The 21,650-nt window shown below is 39.0% G+C and overlaps 1 protein-coding gene across 6 annotated transcripts in view; it reads left to right on the forward strand.

The window, feature by feature from the left end:
- retn (retained) overlaps positions 1-17,408 on the forward strand; it is a 144,708-nt gene extending 127,300 nt beyond the window's left edge. For 4 of the 6 annotated variants that reach the window (XM_028319438.1, XM_028319442.1, XM_028319439.1 and 1 more), the window contains 6 exons: positions 7,908-8,091; positions 9,604-9,754; positions 10,856-11,066; positions 12,664-12,817; positions 13,647-13,849; positions 14,696-17,408. In XM_028319438.1, the coding sequence (XP_028175239.1) occupies positions 7,908-8,091; positions 9,604-9,754; positions 10,856-11,066; positions 12,664-12,817; positions 13,647-13,849; positions 14,696-14,823 (1,031 nt within the window). In that variant the 3' untranslated portion in view covers positions 14,824-17,408. Of the gene's footprint in view, positions 1-7,907; positions 8,092-9,603; positions 9,755-10,855; positions 11,067-11,825; positions 12,037-12,663; positions 12,818-13,646; positions 13,850-14,695 lie in introns of all 6 variants that reach the window. The other 2 variants (XM_028319441.1, XM_028319440.1) reach the window with 2 other exon arrangements.
- The last annotated feature ends 4,242 nt before the right edge of the window (positions 17,409-21,650 follow it).

Consider the following 21,650-nt stretch of genomic DNA (forward strand, 5'->3'; position numbering starts at 1 on the left):
GCGAAAATATCGCATAATAATGGGTATTGACCCGTAATGGCTCGCCTGTAGGTACTATCGGCTGCCTTTGTCTTGATTGTTGGAGCGAGAGAATGTTCTTTTCTGAATGATTGCCAATTACATCGAATGGCCCCCTGAATTCCACCGACCGATACAAAACTTAAATATGCTTCTCAGATTTGATTTGCGTCCGTATAAGTGATTTATGCGATATTAAAGTTAATAGCTTCAGAACGATGTGTGACGTCGGGAGATTGTTTTGCTTTTCATTAATTTATTGAAATACACCTATTTCCAATAAATAAAGGGTCAAAGTTTTCTAAGAAATTCCTTGAAATATTCCAATATAAGAAAGTATTATTGGACTGAGTTCGCCACAATGTTGCAACCGGATAGGGCGGTGGCCATTTTAATGTCTCTCAGACGGAATTACGCTGGATTGTTCTCAACTTTACTGCTCCCCTCATGATTGATCGTTGTATCCTCAGCCTTATGTCATTTTCGCGCCGTATCTCTCGGAATTTGTACTACAAGCAATAAATATAATATTGAGTTATGGTAACTTCGGGAAATTATTGCATTTGAGCTCTTTTGCTTGTCCTGTGGTGTCAGCTCGCGGTTGTTAATCACAATTTCAGAGTTCTATCGGCCAATTTATCACTTGTTTTTATAATCTTTAAAAAGTATTTTTGGCATGTTTAATTTTTTTGAATGCTGCAGCTGAGGCAGAAGCTTATTGGAATGTTTATGATCCCTTCATGAGATGAGGTTGCGAAATGAGGCAACAAACTCAAGCAACATTTGTTTTTTCATTCAATGGTCCTTTTTTTAGTAATTCTTCCAAATGGATATTGTTTTTAAATTCATTTATATCCAAAAGATTTTCGTCTTCGTGTGAAATTAACACTAGAACGATCGTATACCTAAATTAAAACCTCGCGAGGTGCAATAAATTCGTGCGCCCATAAAACCGTAACGACTGTCTAAACAGGGGCTAGCTGTCGTTTATTACCTTAATGCATAATAACAAGTAAAAAACGCTTCAGTAATTACGCGTTAATCCTTTTTACACCTTGGACACTAATGTTTTAGTACGCGATTCGTATCACTATCCGTCTTATGATGATAGCATTTACGTTATAAAAAACAATTTTCTAGTCATTTTCAAATTAAAAACCCTTGTATGGTAAGGTTTATTAGTATTAGTTGGAAAACTAATACTGTTTGTATCTAATATCAATTTGTTTGCAATAAAAGCAGGACTAGTAAAATTAAAATATCCATCATTTACTTAGATCCTACTAATATTATAAATGCGAAAGTTTGTGAGTGGATGTCTGGATGTTTGTTACTCTTTCACGCAAAAACTACTGAACGGATTTTGATCAAACTTTACAGTATTATTGTTTATAACCCAGAATAACATATAGGTTATAAATTATGACGATCTGTGACAAACTAAATTTCACGCAGGTGAAGCCGTGGGCAAAAGCTAGTACTTCATAAATTATCCGCTTCATGACACATTTCAGCAGTCGCCGTTTCATATATGACGTTACTACCCTCGTAAACCAATCTAAGTGCATGTGCGACGTATATTGAGATATCTGAGGTAGGTTTATTTGTCACCGTAACGTGAATTTATATCTTCAATCGTAAATGTTTTACAGCCGCATCGGTTTTCGTTGCGTTTCGCATTCGTAACACGTGTCAGTATGTTTCTATTTATACTTCCCTATATTATGCTTAGTAATTGATGAACATTTGAAAAGATCATAAACGCATCACTCCCGGTCTGGTTAAGTTTAATTTCTGCATAGATTGGATGTTCAGTTTTCATTTGCTCATCCAGGAGTTACTAGATTTGAAAAGTCTGAAATTCATTTCAAGCTTTGTTGAAGTCGTTTTTGTGATCTGGCCATCGTAAAAGAAGATTGCTACTTATCTAACATACAAGATTAGATGAATACGACTGGTGTATTGAGTAATTGCTCTTAGTATTTATTACTTATTTGACTTAATTGAAATAGTGCATTTTATTTTTACCCTAATTGTAGAATAGGCTATTGGAATGGAATGGTAAAATATTTCACAAATACCGAAGTTTACTGACATGACTGAACGAATTCCAATCGGTTCTTAACATCATATTATACGATTGCTTATTTATTCATTATTCAGCTACTCGTAATCTATTTCCAAGGAGAGCAGATTGGCCATAGCAAGTCAGATTTCTGTTGGCGTTGCACGAACGTTGGAGCGGAACCAACATAGCTCGTAATTGAGATTGATCGGGCCTCGGATCGAGGGGGGCGGGCAATCAAAAGCGAATCTGACCAATGAGAGGCCAGCATTCGCTCACGCTCGCCTCCCATTGGCCAATCGCGGGGTTGAGGGGCGAAGGGCCTTGATACGACTTTCGATAAGCGGTAGGCGTTGAATGTCGATTCGATCGATTATAGCGCGAGCTATCGCGCACTCGCTCCGCCGGCTACATTCGATGCTTTTATTATGATTACGAGTAAATTTCCGTGTCATCACATTATTTATTGTTTAAAATTTATTATCTGGCAGTAAAATTGTTAACCTTAACCTAATCTCGTCGTAAAAGGAGATTGCAAATCAAAGTTGCAAGCTGCAACTTTGAGAGATTAGTCGGCTAATCGGTGGTTATTTACAGTCCTTTATCAGGGAACGGGGGCGTTTGCTAAACGATTTACGGCAGTTCTGAGGGCACACAAAAGAATTAGCAGTGTAAGCGACATCGAGTGGCAATAAACTCGGAGAGGTGCGAATAATCGTTGCAACAGTGTATTTATAGCATACAAAGTTCCTTAAAAGGGTCTTACGTCCATAAAGTGAAATTTAGCGTAAGGTTTCGTAGGAAAAGCAATAATTTGTCACAATTGGGCACGATTAGATTGGCTCTCCAGTTGATTTGACATACGTCGTAAATTACGTGTTAGTTGGGGGAATTGAGTAGGTTGTTGGTCGTGTGTTGTAGTGAGGTGGCGTTAGCTTTTGAATTCGGTCGGGTTATGCAAACAGCGCGCGCACGCAGCTAAGCGCACGCGCAGCGAATCGCGCGTTTTCCGCCGCCGGCGACGGGATTGCGTTTTGTGGAAATCGTTATTGGGGTGATTGCTTTCATAAACAATAGCTTTTGTACATCGGTTCTTGTAACCAACTTGTTATTTTGTCGGATAGCGGTAGTTTACCGAGCCTCCTGATAACAGGGTACGGTTATGCAATTTAGCCGAGGAAGTCGGGTCGTGCTTTATCAGCGTTTCGTTCAATTGCGTTAATATATTCGCATATGTTACTTTATAGCTCATTTGCATATGCATAGACACTTATTTTAATATGCAGTTAAGTCAATTTCAGAAATAACGGAGTGTTATGTTGACCTACATTTTGTTAACATTTTTCATACATGGTACGATCCATTCTTCTCATTCTTTTGTTTCACTGAAATCTTTACGAGTAGGTTTGTTAAAAATAGGTATAATTACTGTCTCTTGTTTTTGGTCTGTTCTTTATTAAAATTATTTACATAACCCATTATTGTCCAAACGGTCGCATATGACCGCGCAACCATTGATTTCTATTGTCTCAATTCGTGGGGCTAGAAGGGTTAAGTATTTTCAAGTCACCTTACACTCTAGATGAAAGTGGTATTTTTAAGTCAATGATAATGTTCAAATGAGCCACCCAAACCCGATACAGCACGTTGGCAGTGTTTATGACTTTGCACTATGTTGCTTTGTCCCATTGCATAGCGTTGCATTTTATGGCATTTTACGGTGTAACGCAACTCTCTCCCGACCTCCGTTTTTTCTATAAATAGATACATTTTTGCACAGGGTCATCAAGTCTGAATAACTAAATACATACAAAAATATTCTTTAGTAATTAATAAGTCTCTACATTATTTTCCAGTGTTCTTTTCCTTATTTGCAAATTATTAATTACGTAATCAAATTTAGATTTTGAGATTTTACAAAGGAGTCCAAACTNCCCAAACTATGACACTGTAGAGAAGACAAAAAATGACAAAATACGGTCAAACTTAAGCGAGTAAAAATTACAGATACGGTAATATTTCATTGCAAAAATGACGCAGAGTCTTACGAAAAGCACAGAGTTGAAAATACAATGAGATCTTATTGTGGGTAACAATATACCTTGTAAATCCAAGTCTATATCTTTTCCCATTATTCTTAGAGTCTCATTCTTTAAAACGAAAATAATAACCCTTATTCGTAGCTGCCAACCCTGTATGCTCGGAGGCTAGGGCTTCGTAGCAGCCATTTCTCGTTGATAGCACCTTGCCTTTGATCTGTCTCGTGACGCCGGCCACGCCACGCCACGGTTGAACTGGTGGCGTGGCTAATAATAACTTATTGTCAAGTGTATTTAATAAAGCTAACAAGGCTCTATGAGGATGTTTTTGATTCTTAGGGGCTTTTCAAGCGCTTGAGCTTTTTCTTTGTGAAAAACGAAACCCTAAATAATCTTTGTGGTCGTATACCACCTTATTACAACTAAATATGTAGTGTTTTTAACACTGGTCCCACAAGGTGGACCGACGACATCATAAAGGTAGCAGGAAGGCGCTGAACGCAGGCCGCTACCAACCGGTCAACATGGAAATCATTGGGGGAGGCCGTCCTATGGCTGCAATGATGACGATGATGATGATGAGTGTTTTTAAAGTGTTTGTTATCTATAGAATCTGTCACTCCACTTTTTGAAAGTAGGCTTTTAAGAATTTGTCTCTACATTCTCATTATAAGTGAAATACTTTTCTTTTTATGAGAATAAAACTATTAACTGCTAACTTACATGACGATCATCATCATCAACATCTTGGGGTTTCCCATGAGTTCACCCATACCATACAACGCCACACCAAGTGGCTCTAGAATTATACCTATATCCATGGCCTATCTCATTTAAATTGAATCATTGCATAGTTATTCCTTTTGAAGCTACCTACCTACAGAAATAAATAACTTATCACAAAATCATGTATTCTTTACAGAAGTTTCGTTTATCCTCAATGACTAACATAACAATTAAACTAAATAGGTACTACATACTTACTTCTTTTCATTTTCAGCAATCGCGGAAATTCGCTATCGCATGAGATCATAGTCGTGATGAATTCTGTAGAAATAAACATTCAAAAGCATTACTCATATCACACATTGTATAGAATAAAGGCCGTTCGGTGTAAAGATGTATTTATTGTCTTTATTCGTGAATATCTGACCATCTTTAGATTTTATTGCGACGCTTTTCGTGACTCATAGGAGACATTGTAACTTAGTCAGATGGTCTGTTACTAATTCTGCATTTTGCTATTGGTCAATATAATGAGATGGTAATAATGTAATGATGACGATCAAGATGATAGCTCTATTGTAGAGATCACACACTAAATAATTATGGTAAAGGCAATTTGACACGAATTATAAAACGACATTCATAAATAAATTCAATCATGTATGTATGAAGTGTTTTGAACTTCAATTTATTACGAAGATTAAGTTTCTATCAAGTTTTCAACTTTGAAGCTAGCTCCCAATATAGAAGGTAAACGTTAAATATCTTCATGCATATGAATCTCTATTATTCTCTATAATAATCAAGCTTTCAGGAATTGCTGCTGAAATTATATTTTATGAAAGAAAATATAGACAAAGCAAGTGACCTGCGGCAAAAATAGCATTATTCTTAATTTATTTAGCATCAACCAATGATGATAACGAGCCGATTTTCTTCAAACACTGACATTGACTGATTAACACGTACATTTACAATGTAGGTATCCTCTCTTATTGCTCCAATTCCAGCCCATCACCCCCCTTTAAACATGAACGCGGCAATTAATCTTGGAAGGGTGATGTTCCACCCCCAAAGGGGATGATTAACAGCTGACAGGAAGACGGATTGACAAATAGTCGTTTCGGCATTCGCTAATGTTCCGCTCGTCAATCGAGAGCGAGCAAACGATCGGGAGGTTTTCCTATTGGAAATTGTTGCAGGAGTTGTTCATTGATTTTGCATTTAAATTAAATTTTAAGCTGCTCTGCTTTCATTTAAAAAGTACTATTTTTAAATTACTGAGTGGAATTAATTTTCACGTAAAACTAGTCAAATTTAAGTTTATTGCTGACTTAATTTTAAAGCAATGTCTGATCTCATCTTCAGATTTAATTTTCATGATAATTTACGTGATCTGTAAAATAAATTTTCCCAATCAGACTAATAACAAAGCAAGAATATACCGTAACTGCAAATACTCATATCGCTTCGCTTGTTCCTACATTTCCCGCGTTAATTCCTGCTGATTAATAAATAAATAAACTGCGTTCATAATTATTTGATTTACGCACGAAGAAGACGTAAGAGGGGCAGTTCTATACTCGTCACTTCATAGCTCGAGTTTAACCACCAAATTATTGTAAATCAAGTGCCGCAAACAATCCTGTAACAAACTATGGCTTCCGCAATGGCCACACGGGCCGCGTAGTGATGTGCGGGTTCGGACTTCGGATACGAGTCGAATACTGATTCGTAAGNTCCGTAAGTTTGGTTTCGGATACGAACTGCACTACGAAAACAATCCATTAAAAATAAAAGACAATAATTTAAAATGATACGTCACCAAGCTCCTACCTTCTCGAAATAAAGATCCTCAATATAAGTTCTGTTTAAATAAGAAGATAATGCAAAGCAACTTAACTAAAATTTTATTTTAAACACAAAAATAGTACCTATTTAAATGTCTATTACTATTATTGTTTGCTCAACAGATTAAGAGAAATTTGACAAAAATATCCGTTTCCAAGCATCCCTACTGTGTGTGCTAAATCCGTCGTGTCGTAAACGCGCGATCTGACGCGCTCGCGCACATCATAAATCACCAATCGCGCGATCCGGCGCGATTTGCCACGCACGCGCGTTTTACTACCCTTGTCCAGTGCGCTATAAAGCCGAGGCCACACGGATAGATGTGGACAAATTAGCTTCGACATCCTCTACTTAATAAAGATATTTTTAATTCACTTTTTATCATGAACGAAGTTCACAGATTGCTTACTCAGTTTATAGCCATCTCTTTACGCCTTTAAATTAAACTAGCAAGTGATGTAGTTTCAAATTCAATTAACTGAGAAACTAGGGTCTTTAGTCCTTTAGAAATTCAATTTTGCTACAGATTAAAGTGGAATTTTTATCGTTATGACAACAAAAATTAAAATAATGAGAACTACGCAGCCGCCTCACGTGTGATCTCAACTTTACACAGTGGCCGTAGCTGTAAAGGTTTTATGACCGAACTATCGCACACGAACGCCGTTCAGTTTGTTTTCGGCGCAACTATCCGATCTCTGTCATCACGTTTGAGACATACGGGCCGAAGGTTTGCTCACATATTGCACAGCCAAGGAGTAGAATGTAATAACCAACAATGTTATAGACTTAGTTGAGTTGAATATGCTCTATGCTCGTACACAGTACCTAGGTACCTATACAAAATGATATTCTGTCTGGCAAATTAATGTTTTTTAGGGAGGAATGTACAAACTGTGTGTCGAAGCCATCGGATATTGTAAATAATCATCTATGACAAGCAAATGGCCTCTACCTTTTTACCATCTACATTTTGAACCCTAGCAAATAGTTTGTCTCATTGAAACATGGTCATACGTGGTGATGTCCTGATACGTATATGTATAACTTCTGCTAATCCACAAGCCTCCCATTGATTGTGACATAGCGTTCTCTACATTTTTTCACAGTCCGTCTACATTTACGAACCTTAGCATAGTGTGAATGTCTTATTAATTTACCTACCTGGTACCTAACCTTTTGCTAACCACCAACCTCCATTGTTCCAGGAACCCCCATAAACCGGCTTCCCATCATGGCCAAGTCAGTTCTGGACCTGTATGAGCTGTACAACCTGGTCATCGCCCGCGGGGGGCTCGTGGAGGTCATCAACAAGAAGCTGTGGCAGGAGATCATCAAGGGTCTGCGACTGCCGAGCTCCATCACGTCTGCTGCTTTCACATTGCGAACACAGTAAGTACAAAATGCTGTCCACTGCTGGACAAAGGCCACGGATTCCCACAGCCACAGGAAACGGTCCTGCGCTGCCCGCATCTAGGTGCTTCCCGCGATTCTTCAAATCGTCGGTCCACCGAGTCCTACGTTTTCTGATTCTTGGTTGCCACTTGGGAACTTTTGGGCCCTTGTTTTGTTTCATCAAATTTTGCATAAAACAGCGATACTCACACATGAACTCACAGTGAGTAATTACTTCGTATCAGTAATAAAATATACGATAGGTACTCATTACTTTATGATTATTTTGGATACGTATTTTCTTCTAAAACAATTTTAAGTTCGACAAAATTACACGACAGTTAAACGTTCATTACATTTAATCACGTTGAACTGTCAGTTTATCCCTATCCAAACTGCTCTGTGTGGTCCAGAACAAGTCAGGAGCTGGTGCCATATTTGACAGCCTTTGTGCAGCCTCCCAAACTCTCACGACGAGACAAAGACCGCGACGTAATGGCCGCTACGTGACAACTCCATAATTAATAACCTCTGGCTCATCTACGATATAATTTCCCATTTATCTCGGAGTTCCTTCACCTCCGCCACAACTTTTGTGCTTCACAAAGGTGTCATTTCTTATTCAAACTGCACCGCAGACCGTTACGCACGAAACTCTGATTTCCAACGAATGCTACAAACAGTACAACTTATTTGTTATTTTCAAAGTGTCTCCGATCGACTGGTGATGGGCGTACATAAAATTAGACGAGCGGTAATGACGAATGTCGTATATTTAGCTTTCTCATTTGACAGTTTATGAAAAGGTAGCCGCGGTTTTTATAGAGCATAGAGCGTCGCGCACGCATTGTGTTCGTCTTGAATGTTCCTATGAGTGATGGTACCGAATGGTGACAATGTGTCGTATAAAATTGACTCGTCTAAGAATAGGATTAGATTGTAATGGAGCTATTATGAGGCTCGATATTAATTGGGCTTGAAATATGATTTAAAGCTTGTCGTGCCGGATTGATCTCTGAGTGGCGCATTGACATATGACGTAGTCGGATCTCGGCTTATAGGCCTGGTGACGTCGACTTATCTCGTAATTTATTTTGATAATAAAAGTTACCTTTGATGCAACGCCGCTCTCATAAACGACTTATTTGTCATAGATTTTGAAAGGAAATTCTTGGTGCGTTTGACATAGAGATTTTCATAAAGAAACAAGTAGGTACCTACCTAATGAAATTGTCCATACCCCCTACTAAGCTAAAATCGTAGTGTTACTGTAACTGTATTGTTGGTTATTTGATTTAATATTTGCATGGTTTATTTTTAATTCCTCTTTTTCTTTAGATTCCCGCCATTACCCTACTCCAGTTTAGCCATAAGCTATATTAAAACCGAATCAACCCTGGTTGATTCCTTTTTTGGTCTTCTACGAGTTCCTAACTTTCTATCAAAGTGAATAGAACTAATACCTGTATTGTATTCGTTTATGAAACCCCTCCTATCTTTTTTTTTCAGATACATGAAGTACTTATACGACTACGAGTGCGAGAAGAAGAATCTGTCTACCAGGAGCGAGCTGGACGCAGCCATAGAGGGCAACAAGAGGGAGGGCAGGCGCGCCTCCGGCCAGTACGACGCGCAGGCCGCATTAGCCATGGTCAGCATAGTAAGAAACGAATCTATATGAAAACTATACCTTGACCTTCCCCAGAAATTTATCTATCGATCGGTGAAAACCGCGTGAAAATCCATTCAGTAGTTTTGGAGTTAATAGCGAACAAACAAACGCGTTACACGTTACGCGCGTTTTTTTAACCGACTTCATTCAAGTCTAGTAGGTAACATACCTACGTGACTATATTAATAACCTTCGTCTTATTATCTTTTTTTAGACCAAGAGCTTGGAAATTAATACAAGTAACATAAGTAATTTTCGTCACTGACTAGTGTTTTAAAAGAATAAAATTATTAAAACGATGGCGGTAATCTTTTGACATTTCGTCTGCGCGGTGTTTTTTTTTATCTGTAAACTTGTAAAGATGTTTTTTCTTATGACTTGATGATAATCATGTAAAAATTTAATATTAACAATTGTTTTGAGGTCAATGTTAGAATTTGCGTCATCATTTAACTTTAAAGTCTGCATATTTTATGGATATATCTCATTATGACTTTTTTCTACTCATTGTTTGAAAAGTTCTAGAATAAAATAGCAAAATACCTTCAAAAACGGAATTAATTAGCAATTTCAGCAATCGCAGACATGGAAACACTAATAAAGTTAGGTTAAATAATAATAAACCTGTAAAATCATGTGTTAAAGTTTTGTTCGCGACTTAAGACTTCCTACAGACCTGAGCATGATAATACTGTGCGTCACTATGGCTGTTTTCTGTCACATCTGAAACGCATGATAGTAACATAAATAAATATTTGAGAAGCGAGATTAACAGAGTGAATCGACACAGCCGAATTTAGTGGGACTGCACTGCGACGATAAAAAAGACCGACCGATTTTCTAGACGAAATAAACTAAAGCCCGGTCTGTGAGCACGTAGAATTTTGTCCTATGACCCCAAGCTACACATCCTTATCGCTCGCGCGTAATTATATTGCTGTCGCGACTGTGCGACGGGCGCCCGCAGTAGGTGTGCGAGTGCGACAGCAATATAATTACGTGCGAGCGATAAGGATGGGTAGCTTGGGGTCATTGGACAAAATTCTACATGCTCGCAGACCACACTATAACAATATCTTTCTCTTCCAGCCCCCGCTCAGCCGAGGTGTCCCAGCGTCTCTCGCGCAGCTGTCCCAGCACATGCAGCCTCTGTCCCTTTCTCTCGGAGGCGGCGTGGGCGGCGTCCCGCGCTTGCCCCCCCTCCCGCCGCACGCGCCTCACATCTCACAGCACGATATCGAGTACCGCGTGAGGGAATATATGAAGATGATCCAGCAGCAGAGGGAGCTGATGAGGAATGGTAAGAAATCCGATTGAGGACCAAAAATCTGTCAATTAATTAGTTTGCTATCCCCGCGACTCAACCATCATTGATTGGGTTTCATTGGATGCCAAGTTGTACATCCTGGCTATACAGGAGCTCAGTGGTGGGAAGGAGAGGTGGAAATAGTCCCGAATTATATGATACAAAAAAGTGTGTCAATTTTCATTTAGTCGCAATGAGCAACCTTCGAAGCAAACCTAGGCAGTTCGATTTTAATTGAATCGAACTGCCTATGGTTGGAATCGAACCCACGACCTTTCGCTTGTCGGGTGACTGCTCTTCCATCTAAGCAACTTGTGCCCGTTTTCACCATCAATCCCTAATTTTAAGTGACCCTTTTGAAAACTAAATTCCTGTTTATGTGTTACCATTAGCGGTCACTTAAAAATTTGGAATTGATGGTGAAAACGGGCATGAGACCCTAGATTTCAAAACTTGCCTGTATTATAATAGCAGCAAACAATAATAAACTCTATTCTTCTCCCCACCAGGTTCAGAATCTCCACCCGGTTCGAACGGGCCGGCGCCTATAATNGACAGACTTAGGTAAGATGGTGGTAGCTAGCCAGGCGGACTTAGAACAAGCCCTACCCCCAACCAAACCGAACAGAAAAATCTGCCCCCACTGGGAATCGAACCCGGGACCTCTGCGTCTGAAGCAGGTGGTCTTACCACTAGACCACAGAGGCGGCACAAATCTAGATGAAACAAACTAACAATGTCTTTCTCTTTCAGCCCCCGCTCAGCCGAGGTGTCCCAGCGTCTCTCGCGCAGCTGTCCCAGCACATGCAGCCTCTGTCCCTTTCTCTCGGAGGCGGCGTGGGCGGCGTCCCGCGCTTGCCCCCCCTCCCGCCGCATGCGCCTCACATCTCACAGCACGATATCGAGTACCGCGTGAGGGAATATATGAAGATGATCCAGCAGCAGAGGGAGCTGATGAGGAATGGTAAGGAATTCGATTTATTAAGGACCAAAAATCTTAAATAAACAACTTGAAAAAATCGAACTACCTAAGGCGGGAATTGGTGACTCTAATCGCTTACGACCAAAAATCTGTCATTGCTATCCCCATGACTATTCAACCATCACTGGTTTTGTTTCATTGGATGCCAAGCATGTATGTGGATGTAGGTCTTGGCTATACAGGAGTTGCACTGGTGGAAAATTTATTTATAAGAAAAGATGCAAAAAAATAAGTTAATTTAGTTTAGTTGCAATGAACAATCTATTATTCCGTAGGTAGTATTAGGCTGAGTTGCACCACCTAACTTTGACCGTAACTAACGATAACCGGTGTTTTTTGTATGGAGTTTGACAGATTTTTGACGTTTGTCAAAGTTAAAGTAAAATGGTGCAACCCAACCTTAGAGTCCGATTTTAACTAAATATAACTGCTTAAGACTGGAATGAAACCCACGACCTTTCGGTTTCCGGACGACTGCTCTTCACAGCTGAGCTACTTAAACCTTAGATGAACCTGTCGAAAAGACGTTAAAACGCCTTGAGGATTTCAATACTTGACTTTATTACTATAGGATCAAACAATAATAAACTCTATTCTTCTCCCCATCAGGTTCAGAATCTCCGCCCGGTTCGAACGGGCCGGCACCTATAATGTCGCCCCGCGACGCCGCCGCCCTCAGTGCCATAGACGTCTCCCGCTTGACTCTCTGGTCTCTCTACAACAATAACAACAACAGTCCACAGCCTGAGCTGGAGCCTCAACGGTAAGTGGTTTTATTCTCTAGCCATCCTATACCTTGGAAATAAATACCCTTGGGCATTTTACACTGTGCCGCCTAGACCCAAACTAAAGAAAGCTTGTGGATACCAGACAACGAATATAGAAATATGCGAGAATCAAACCCGCGACCACTAAACTTGTTAGAACTGATAATTAAAAAAAATACAGTACCACGTTGGGCGCCAGTATCTAAAAAAAATATTGCTGAACCGGTTGGACATGAGCCCTCCCGGGTTCGTACAGCCAACGTGGAGAGTGTGGTCCAAATCATACATTTGCTTTTTTTAAATTAGAGACATTGTTCGACTAAGTATGTTTGTAGTCACGACTGGCCGATTTGTGATCCGGTGATCGCGAATTCGGTACCCACCGGCTCTCGACTATTACGGTGAGCTCACTCGTGATACAAGCATTTTTAGCTTAGTGGCTAACGCGACTGTAATAACAAATTATGTACTAAATAATCTTTAAAAAAAAAACACGGCGATGACTTCAATGTTAAACATTCTATGAATTTCTATGTATGACTAAAGCCTGGTCCGGAAGCACGTAGAATCCCGTCCAATGACGCCAAGCTACCCATCCTTATAGCTCGCGCGTAATTATATTGCTGTCGCGACTGTGCGACGCGCGCCCGCAGTGAGTGTGCGACGGGCGCCCGGCAGTGAGTGTGCGAGCGCGACAGCAACATAATTACGTGCGAGCGATAAGGATGGGTAGCTTGGGGTCATTGGACAAAATTCTACGTGCTCACGGACCAGGCTTGTAAGAAATTTTATTTGCAACTATTTTATTCGCCTCTTTCTCCACAGCGAGGCCCTAAACCTCAGCGAGAGTCCCAACTCCAACATGAGCGGAGGCAAGCGCGAGGCGTGCCGCTCCCCGCCGCCGCCCGCCAAGCGCCGCACCCCGCGCCCGCCCTCCCCCCGCCCGCCGTCGCCGCGCGCGCCGCCGCCGGTCAACGGCAGCCCGCCGAACGGCGTCAATGGCGCCGCTTTCAAGATCACCACTCGAGGTATGTATTATTAGTTTATTACTATCTCATCATCATCATCATCTCAGCATAGGACGTCCACTGCTGAACAGGCCTCCATGCTTTCCATGTTGCCCGGTTGGTAGCGGCCTGCGTCCAGCACCTTCGTTTACTATATTACTATCAAGTCCAGCATAAAATATGTGTTGACGCGACACTACACGCATCGCCAGCGCCCTCTCGCGTCGCACACCGCGATTCGGCCGCAGTCGTCTCGAGCGACGGTTCTGAATTTATATTTTTCTCTTTCGATTCACGGCGCCGCGCCGACCGCACGCGTCCCTACGTTAATCTTGTAATAGTATCAAAGTTATCAGAGTAAACAACTTTAAATTCATAAAATCTTTTATTGCACACTCGTGTAACTACATCGTGTCGCTGTCAAGACCCCTGCCTGAACAATATGTTTACCAAACATCATAATTTTCAGCCACAGGAGGACCACTTCTGAACATAGGCCTACCCTCAATGATTTCCGGATTCCAGGTACCAGCAGGCAGCAGCAACAAAAATTTTGTATTGTGCGAAAAACCAACCCACGACAGCATAGAACTCGTAGTTGCATATTATATTAATAAACATATCATATAAACCTATTAGAACATGTAGAAATATTTAGAAACAGCACCACGTTGGGCGCCAATTTTGCTTCTTTAATTATATTATTTTCATGGTACCCACAATAGTTTGTTATTGCAACTATTGGGTAGTTAGTTGCAATAATGATCTATCCACATGATCTCCATCCAATGCATTTTCCTACATAACCTTTCTCCGACCATCAGCCATTTTATAACAAGTTTACTAAATATTTAATTCCTTTTTCAGGTGACGCAAGCACAGGCGACCAGCAGCTCGTGGTGTCCATAGAACTCAACGGAGTAACATACGAAGGCGTGCTCTTCCCATCGCAGAACGGCAATGGGCAGAACGGACACAGGCAAATGGTGTCTTAATTCCAGGACGATAGAGTCCAAAACCAGTCTTTTCAGTCCCTATACCCAGGAAATGTAGAAGTTGGTCACGAATTGTCCATGTTTGAAAACCTAAGAGAGGGACAGCGGATAAGAACTTATAATTTGAAAGCCATTCTAGGAACTTTTAAATTAATTCTAGATAAAGTCCTCCTAACTTCCAAAGCGCACCTGCTCTCTTCATTTGAACATAGGCAATTATTCGTCGCAAATTTCTGCATCCACGGGTTAGGTTTATATCTAAAGGCATAGGTTATGTATATTTTTTGTCAACCACCAAAGGTCGTCGGATTTAGAGCGCAATTCGAAATGGTTGTTTTAGTCAGGCAGCTTTTACAATCTCAAAATCTTAACGATAGTCCTATAACGGCCTTGATTAGTATCTAGATTGTAAATGCGCATTCACAAAGCATTGCTGGAACATTTGGGCTGTATTTTGGCAACTAATAGCCGTATGATTGCAGAAATAATAAATTGTGTTTAGTGTGGATGCGCCCTTAGATACTATGGTTCTTGTCTATGTTTAGTTCTAGATATAAACCCAGCCTAAGTATCACAAAATATTGTTCACATAATTTGATCTCAAAACCTTCGAAGGTATTTGGGACTGAGAACCGTGACTACAACATTTCAACTCGAATTTGAAGTACAAAATCATTTGATCAGCACTTTTCTAAAATGTGATTAAGTTTAAATTTTTACGTTATAAAAGTGTCATTTTTGACTCTGTGATAAGTCCCCAATATTAACAAAATGTTGACAGACTTTTTACTAGTCGTTGATTTATATGACTGTTCGGGGCTTATCAGCAGGTGTGAATGCACTTTTATATTTTAATTAATATTATTTTTTTACGTCACTGCCTATGGAGAATTAAATGGGAAAACGCCTAATTTTTCCCCGATTCTTCGTCGGATTTTTTTGTAAAGTATACTTTTTTATCGTGTCATGACAAATGACGTTGTTGTAAATATAGTTTTTATGTTACGTATTTATAATTTGATGTCCGCCGAGTGATATGAGCAGCGTGTTCGTTCGTATGTTTTTCTACATGTGATTGTATATTTCTGTAAATAAACCAATCTCGTTTAGATATAGAGTTTTTAAACCACAATCTTATGTTTGTGATTATGTCCTTAGAAGGTGTATATTTTAATTTTCGACTACGTTGTCAGTATTGTATTTAGAAGTAGGCGCCTATTTATAATTCGTGTTTATTTGCATTTTCTTTATACGAATAAATGATATGAGTTCACAATTAAATTCTCAGCTTTTATATACAAATCGCTGGATTCTATGAAATGTACACATAACAATACATCACATGCATACGGTCCTTGAAAATAGTACTTATTTCTCTAGTAATAAGAGTGACTTCGCGTAGTGCATCTACACACTTGATGTAAGTACCGTCAAGTGTACGTTTCTGAAGAATCGGTGATCGCTGATAAGTTTTAATCATATTTTATAAACAAATCGAGCCTTAAAAATTTAATCTAAAATGAAAAATTCGTTTAAAGAAAATCAGATCTATAATGAATAGTAAAATATCTATAAAGTAAAAAAAAAAAAAATATCGCACGCAACATTTGTATCGATCTGGTTTACCCAAATTAATCTCGAATATTTTTATAAGTAACTAAAATATGGAAACTTAAGTCTATGATAATTTTCGTACATGAACCAAAATATTAATTAAAACACAGTAGCACAGTGAAATTAATAATTTGAGGAGGGAACGCCATTGCAGTAGTTTTTAAGTTAATATTTAGTGTAAGTTAAGTCTGTGTTACTGTATATTGTTTGATATATGTTTTGGAGATCGTTTACGTTTTAGACTTACAACAAATATCTGGTTGTACACCAAGAACTAAAAGCTAAAGCTAAGCCAAAACTAGCTAACTAATAAAGAAAGTTAGTTTATGTAGTTTTCTAGCTAAGCTTACAGTTTACTTGGTCTACAATCAGTTTTAATTATTAAAATAATGTTCTGTCCTACTTACTTGGGAATATTAGTGTTGTGTTTTCATATACTAGTCCTTTGGCCATAATATTTCATGATTTCATCTCAAAAACTTCAATGTTCATTGTCACAAACTGATGATTATTATAAAGAGATTGTAATTCTTTGTGCTCAAAAATTATAAAGTAAACTTGTCCCAAGGTTTTTAATATATTTTAACGAAATGCAATAAATAATTATAATATTTCGTGCAATAAACGATATCCAAAATAGGGAAGATCACGGAAAATAAAAAAAAATCTGGTTCTATTATTGTTGTAAAATAAAGGATGCTTTGTAAATGACTGATTTAATGTTTTATAACTAGTTAAATTAATGTATTTAATTTTAAAATATTACTTGTAAAATAAATTCTTAAAGCATTGCCGCTAAGTAGAGTAGCCGTAGTGAATAGTACATTCCTGAAGATGTACAATAATGTAAGCAATGGACTGGCCTACAACGAGGCCAGATGTAGTACGCATTAGCGAATTTCATATTACACCAAAAATTTTTGATGTATTCAAATAATTATACATGAATAAACAATTATGTATTACGGAAATCGTCTTTTTATTGGAACACTTCAGACTTAAGTATGTTTAGTAACTATCTCTTCATTTATCAATTAAAAAAAACATAAAACAATCTAGGTTACAGTATTTAAAATTTTAATTGATCAATAAAACTATTCTTATTAATATATTAATTTTATTAAAAACAAGTTTACAAGGTATAATTTTAGGAAACAGTGACATCTATTGACAAAGATAAATATTTCTTGTTCATGCTTTACTAACGCCATCTCTGTAACATTACTGTAACCAACAGCTGCCACAGTTACCCTACGTTTTGGGTGATTTTTAAAACGAGGTAACTTTCAAGTATTCCGCTAGATGTCAGTATAAGTAACATTGGCGAATTACATGTGTGAATATTTTTNTATATATAAAAATGAAACCCGTTTCGCGTTGTCACGGCATCACGTGTGAACGGCTGAACCGATTTCGATAATTCTTTTTTTTAAATGTTTGTGGAAGTCCAAGGATGGTTCTTACGGAAAAAAATATTAAGAAAATCTCTACGCTAAGGCGGTACGAAGTTCGCCGGGTCAGCTAGTGTGTGAATATTTTTCACTCACATGAAAAAGTATAGTTCCAAAATACTGAACTGTCCTATGCATGACATTGACAGCGGGGCGCCACCGTCAATACCGGATCGCTGGTTCCGATTTTTGCCATGTTGGAAATCATATAGTTGAACGATGGTAGCGCCCCCCTGTCATTGAGTTTGGTGGAACAATTCAGCGTGGGTCATCTATATTCATTTATAGATGACCCACGCTGAACTGTCCCACCAAACTCAATGACAGGGGGGCGCTACCATCGTNAAAAATCTGAACCAGCGATCCGGTATTGACAGTGGCGCCCCGCTGTCAATGTCATCGACAGGACAGTCCAGTATTTTGGAACTATACTGACGGTTTTAATTTCAACGTGACAGCGATGTGATAGATATTCATAATAAAAAATTTAAACAAAAATAAAGTACTTGTGCTGTGCTACAAAACACAAGGATGTTTAATTTCAAGTGGAGCATCAATCAAGAGTAGGTTTAACTGTTTTGAATTGCATGAAATCTTGATCAAATCAATTATGTACCTAATCAAAGACTAAAGATATTTTGGGTTGGTTGGGTCCATGGACCTATAAAAGGTCCATGGTTGTGTCATGACAAAAAGTCAATTAATAGACGGCCCTATCTTGCGAGATTGCCAATCTCTTTTGGCACGGATGCTTTTTAAATATATTTTTTTTATGTAGAACAAAGCATTTCTATCTGCAATCACGCCATGTGAAATAAGATGCAGTCTAGGATGGTATGGTATGGTACATACCTGCCCTGTAAGTGCCTATTCATTCACTCTCTCCTTGAATAGGCCATACACTACAAGCCATATTACTTGAATATTTTATCGTAGCCATATTATATTGAATCGTACTGCAACTGAATTATTCAGACCAACCAGTTTCATTTTTATAAATAAGTAGGCTAGGTACTTACGCATCCTTATACTGCATCATCTAGTCCCAAAGCAAAGATTGCAATACGTGCTTGTAGGTAGTGGTTTTATTAAGGATCTTTGTTAACGTATAAAAATATAAATAATATTAAAAAATAAATATCCTTGGACATTTTACACTGCGCCGCTAGCCCCAAACTAAGCAAAGCTTGTACTATGGGTACTAGACAACGGATATAAACATACTTAAATACTCCATTTTTGTAAATATACACAATAAACGTAGAAAAAACCCAGATCCGTCACAGAAATTAAAATTCATCATCATTTCAATTTCTGCCCGGCCGGGAATCGAACCCGGGACCCATCGGCATAGTAGTCCGTTCTGAACCACTACACCAAACGGCAGACAAATATAAAAACATGGAGACCATAAAATCAGATACTTATTTAATTGTATCATGACGTGATGTGGGGGTTCGAACCCGCGACCGCTCTCATAGTCCACCACGGCGACCACTAGGCAGGGCGGCCGTCCAAATTACACAGGCTGGAAACGAAAAGTGATCTCACTCGATTATATTATTTTAAACTACCTATACAAGATATCGAAAAACTTGTTACTGATCCTGAAAGTGCTTCACGAGCTCTTTCAAACCGGACGACGGACCGTCAAAAAACTGATATCCTTAGTTTACTTTCAATTTTCTCGCCTGACCTATGTCCGAATGTTATTAAATAAATAAATAAATCTATCTTTAATTTAACTCTAGTATCTAAATCTAAGTAAACTAATAATGTCACGGCTCCTAAAGTCCATATAACCGTGACATTGGCGCCCAACGTGGGGCCACACCACCCACAAACTAGCGCCCGCCCGCGACTTTTTTTTCGGACTGACTATGCTGATAGCCGTGAGCGGCTTTTTCAGCTTCACCGGACAATAGGTGAGCGCAGATGGCTCTCAACCTCAAAATTCAAGCAAAGCCGCCCGCGACTTACGCGTGGATACCGTTTTACCCCTTAGGGGTTGAATTTTGCAAAATCCCGTCTTAGTGAGCACCTACGTTCTAAAAGGCACCTCCATGCAAATTTTGAGACTCCCAGCGCTTGTAGTTTCTGAGATTTCGTGCTGAGTGAGTCAGTCAGTGACCTTTCGCTTTTGTAGTTTAAAACTGAAAGTTGTCAGTTTCATCCTTTTGCAGAAGAGACTGAATGACCTGATTTGTTGATGATGATGATGATTTTGCATTTTGCGAAGTGACCATTTTGCAAAGTGCTCATTTTACGAAGTGCGCATTCTGTGTCAAACCCAATGTAAATGCAAGGTGTTATTTTCCTCTCTACTTCGCTTATTCGCTACGCTACGCTTTGCTTTGGTGTGTAACAAGCCTTGCATTTCGATGGGAAAATCAACCGCCCAAACGACTAGATTTTCATGTTGCCTTGACTTTTACGTTTCTTAGTTTATCGTGATGTAGGTACTTTTACGTGTTTGAATCTGTAAAAAAATTAAATTTCCCTGTTGTAACTTTCTGTCCTTGTTTTTGTTGTGTGTTCAACGATTTAAGGGCCTTAATTATTATTTCTAGAGACACTTGTTGAGCCGTTGTAGGTAGGTAGGTAGGTACATTACGTACTATACCAATTTAGATGAAGGTAGTTGTCTGAAAAAATAAAATAAAAGTATGTTATCAAACAAGGAATATCCTCCCGCCTTAAGTAATCAAAAATACTAAATACTTAACCTTATTCTTTACTTACGTCATTGCCAACCGCGAACTGCCGATAACATACCCATCAAGCACCCGTTTTAAGAACGTTGCATTTGCATATTAATAAAATAACAGTATTAAAAGTCGGTGCAAACATTCCTGTTGGGCGGGCGGCGCGTTAGGGCGGGCGGCAGGGCGCCGAGTCTCGGCTCTCAGTCGCGATGTGCCAGTCGTGGGGGATTGACGTCGCGCGTGTCTCGATCCCACCGAGCGTGTCTCGAGACCGATCTCAAACGCTTAAATAAACCTACAAACCCCTCTGCCTCCCCCCAGGCTTACTACCATAGGCCACAGAGGGGTAACCCATCAACTTTTCAAGTTCAAGTTAAAGTGGACGTGTGTTTTAACGTTTTTCGAATCTGACAACCAGTGTAGTGCATTTCTTGTCTGGAACAAAAAAGCGGTAAGTGCTAATTTCACTTATACTCTCATCCGACAGCAACTTGTTTAGAGTTCAAAATAGTAAACACTGTTTCTCGTGTGTATTTTGAAGCAACTAATACATTTGACAAACATTGTTCATACAGAGTTCTCTGCGTCTTCAACTCGCTTAAATTAAGTCAGAAAAACAATACAATCAGTTTTATTGCCATACGATCGTTTAAAACGAGACACAATTTATGACTACGACCTGGGTCTTGTTAATAAAGGTCAATCTTAATAATATGTAGAGTCAACAACGTCATTCAATTTATTTCTGTTATTCGTATCAGTGAAACATTGTACCAAAGAGTTATTAAGTACTAGCTGACCCGGCGAACTTTGTTCCGCCTTAATGGCAATAAATAAGCAGACTTTTTTTTTTATTTCGAACGGGATAAAAAGTATCCTATGTCCTTCTCCTGGCTCTAAACTACCTCCCTGACAATTTTCAGCTAATTCGGTTCAGCCGTTCTTGAGTTATAAGTGGAGTAACTAACACGACTTTCTTTTATATATATAGATGAAAACTTGCATGAAAAAGCTGAAAATAGTTCCAAAACTGACATAATATTTAAAATTAAGCCAA

The sequence above is a fragment of the Ostrinia furnacalis genome, unplaced genomic scaffold (genome assembly GCF_004193835.3).
Source record: "Ostrinia furnacalis isolate ACB-3 unplaced genomic scaffold, ASM419383v2 OfSCF7182, whole genome shotgun sequence".
In the NCBI taxonomy this organism is placed as follows: Eukaryota; Metazoa; Arthropoda; class Insecta; order Lepidoptera; family Crambidae; genus Ostrinia; species Ostrinia furnacalis.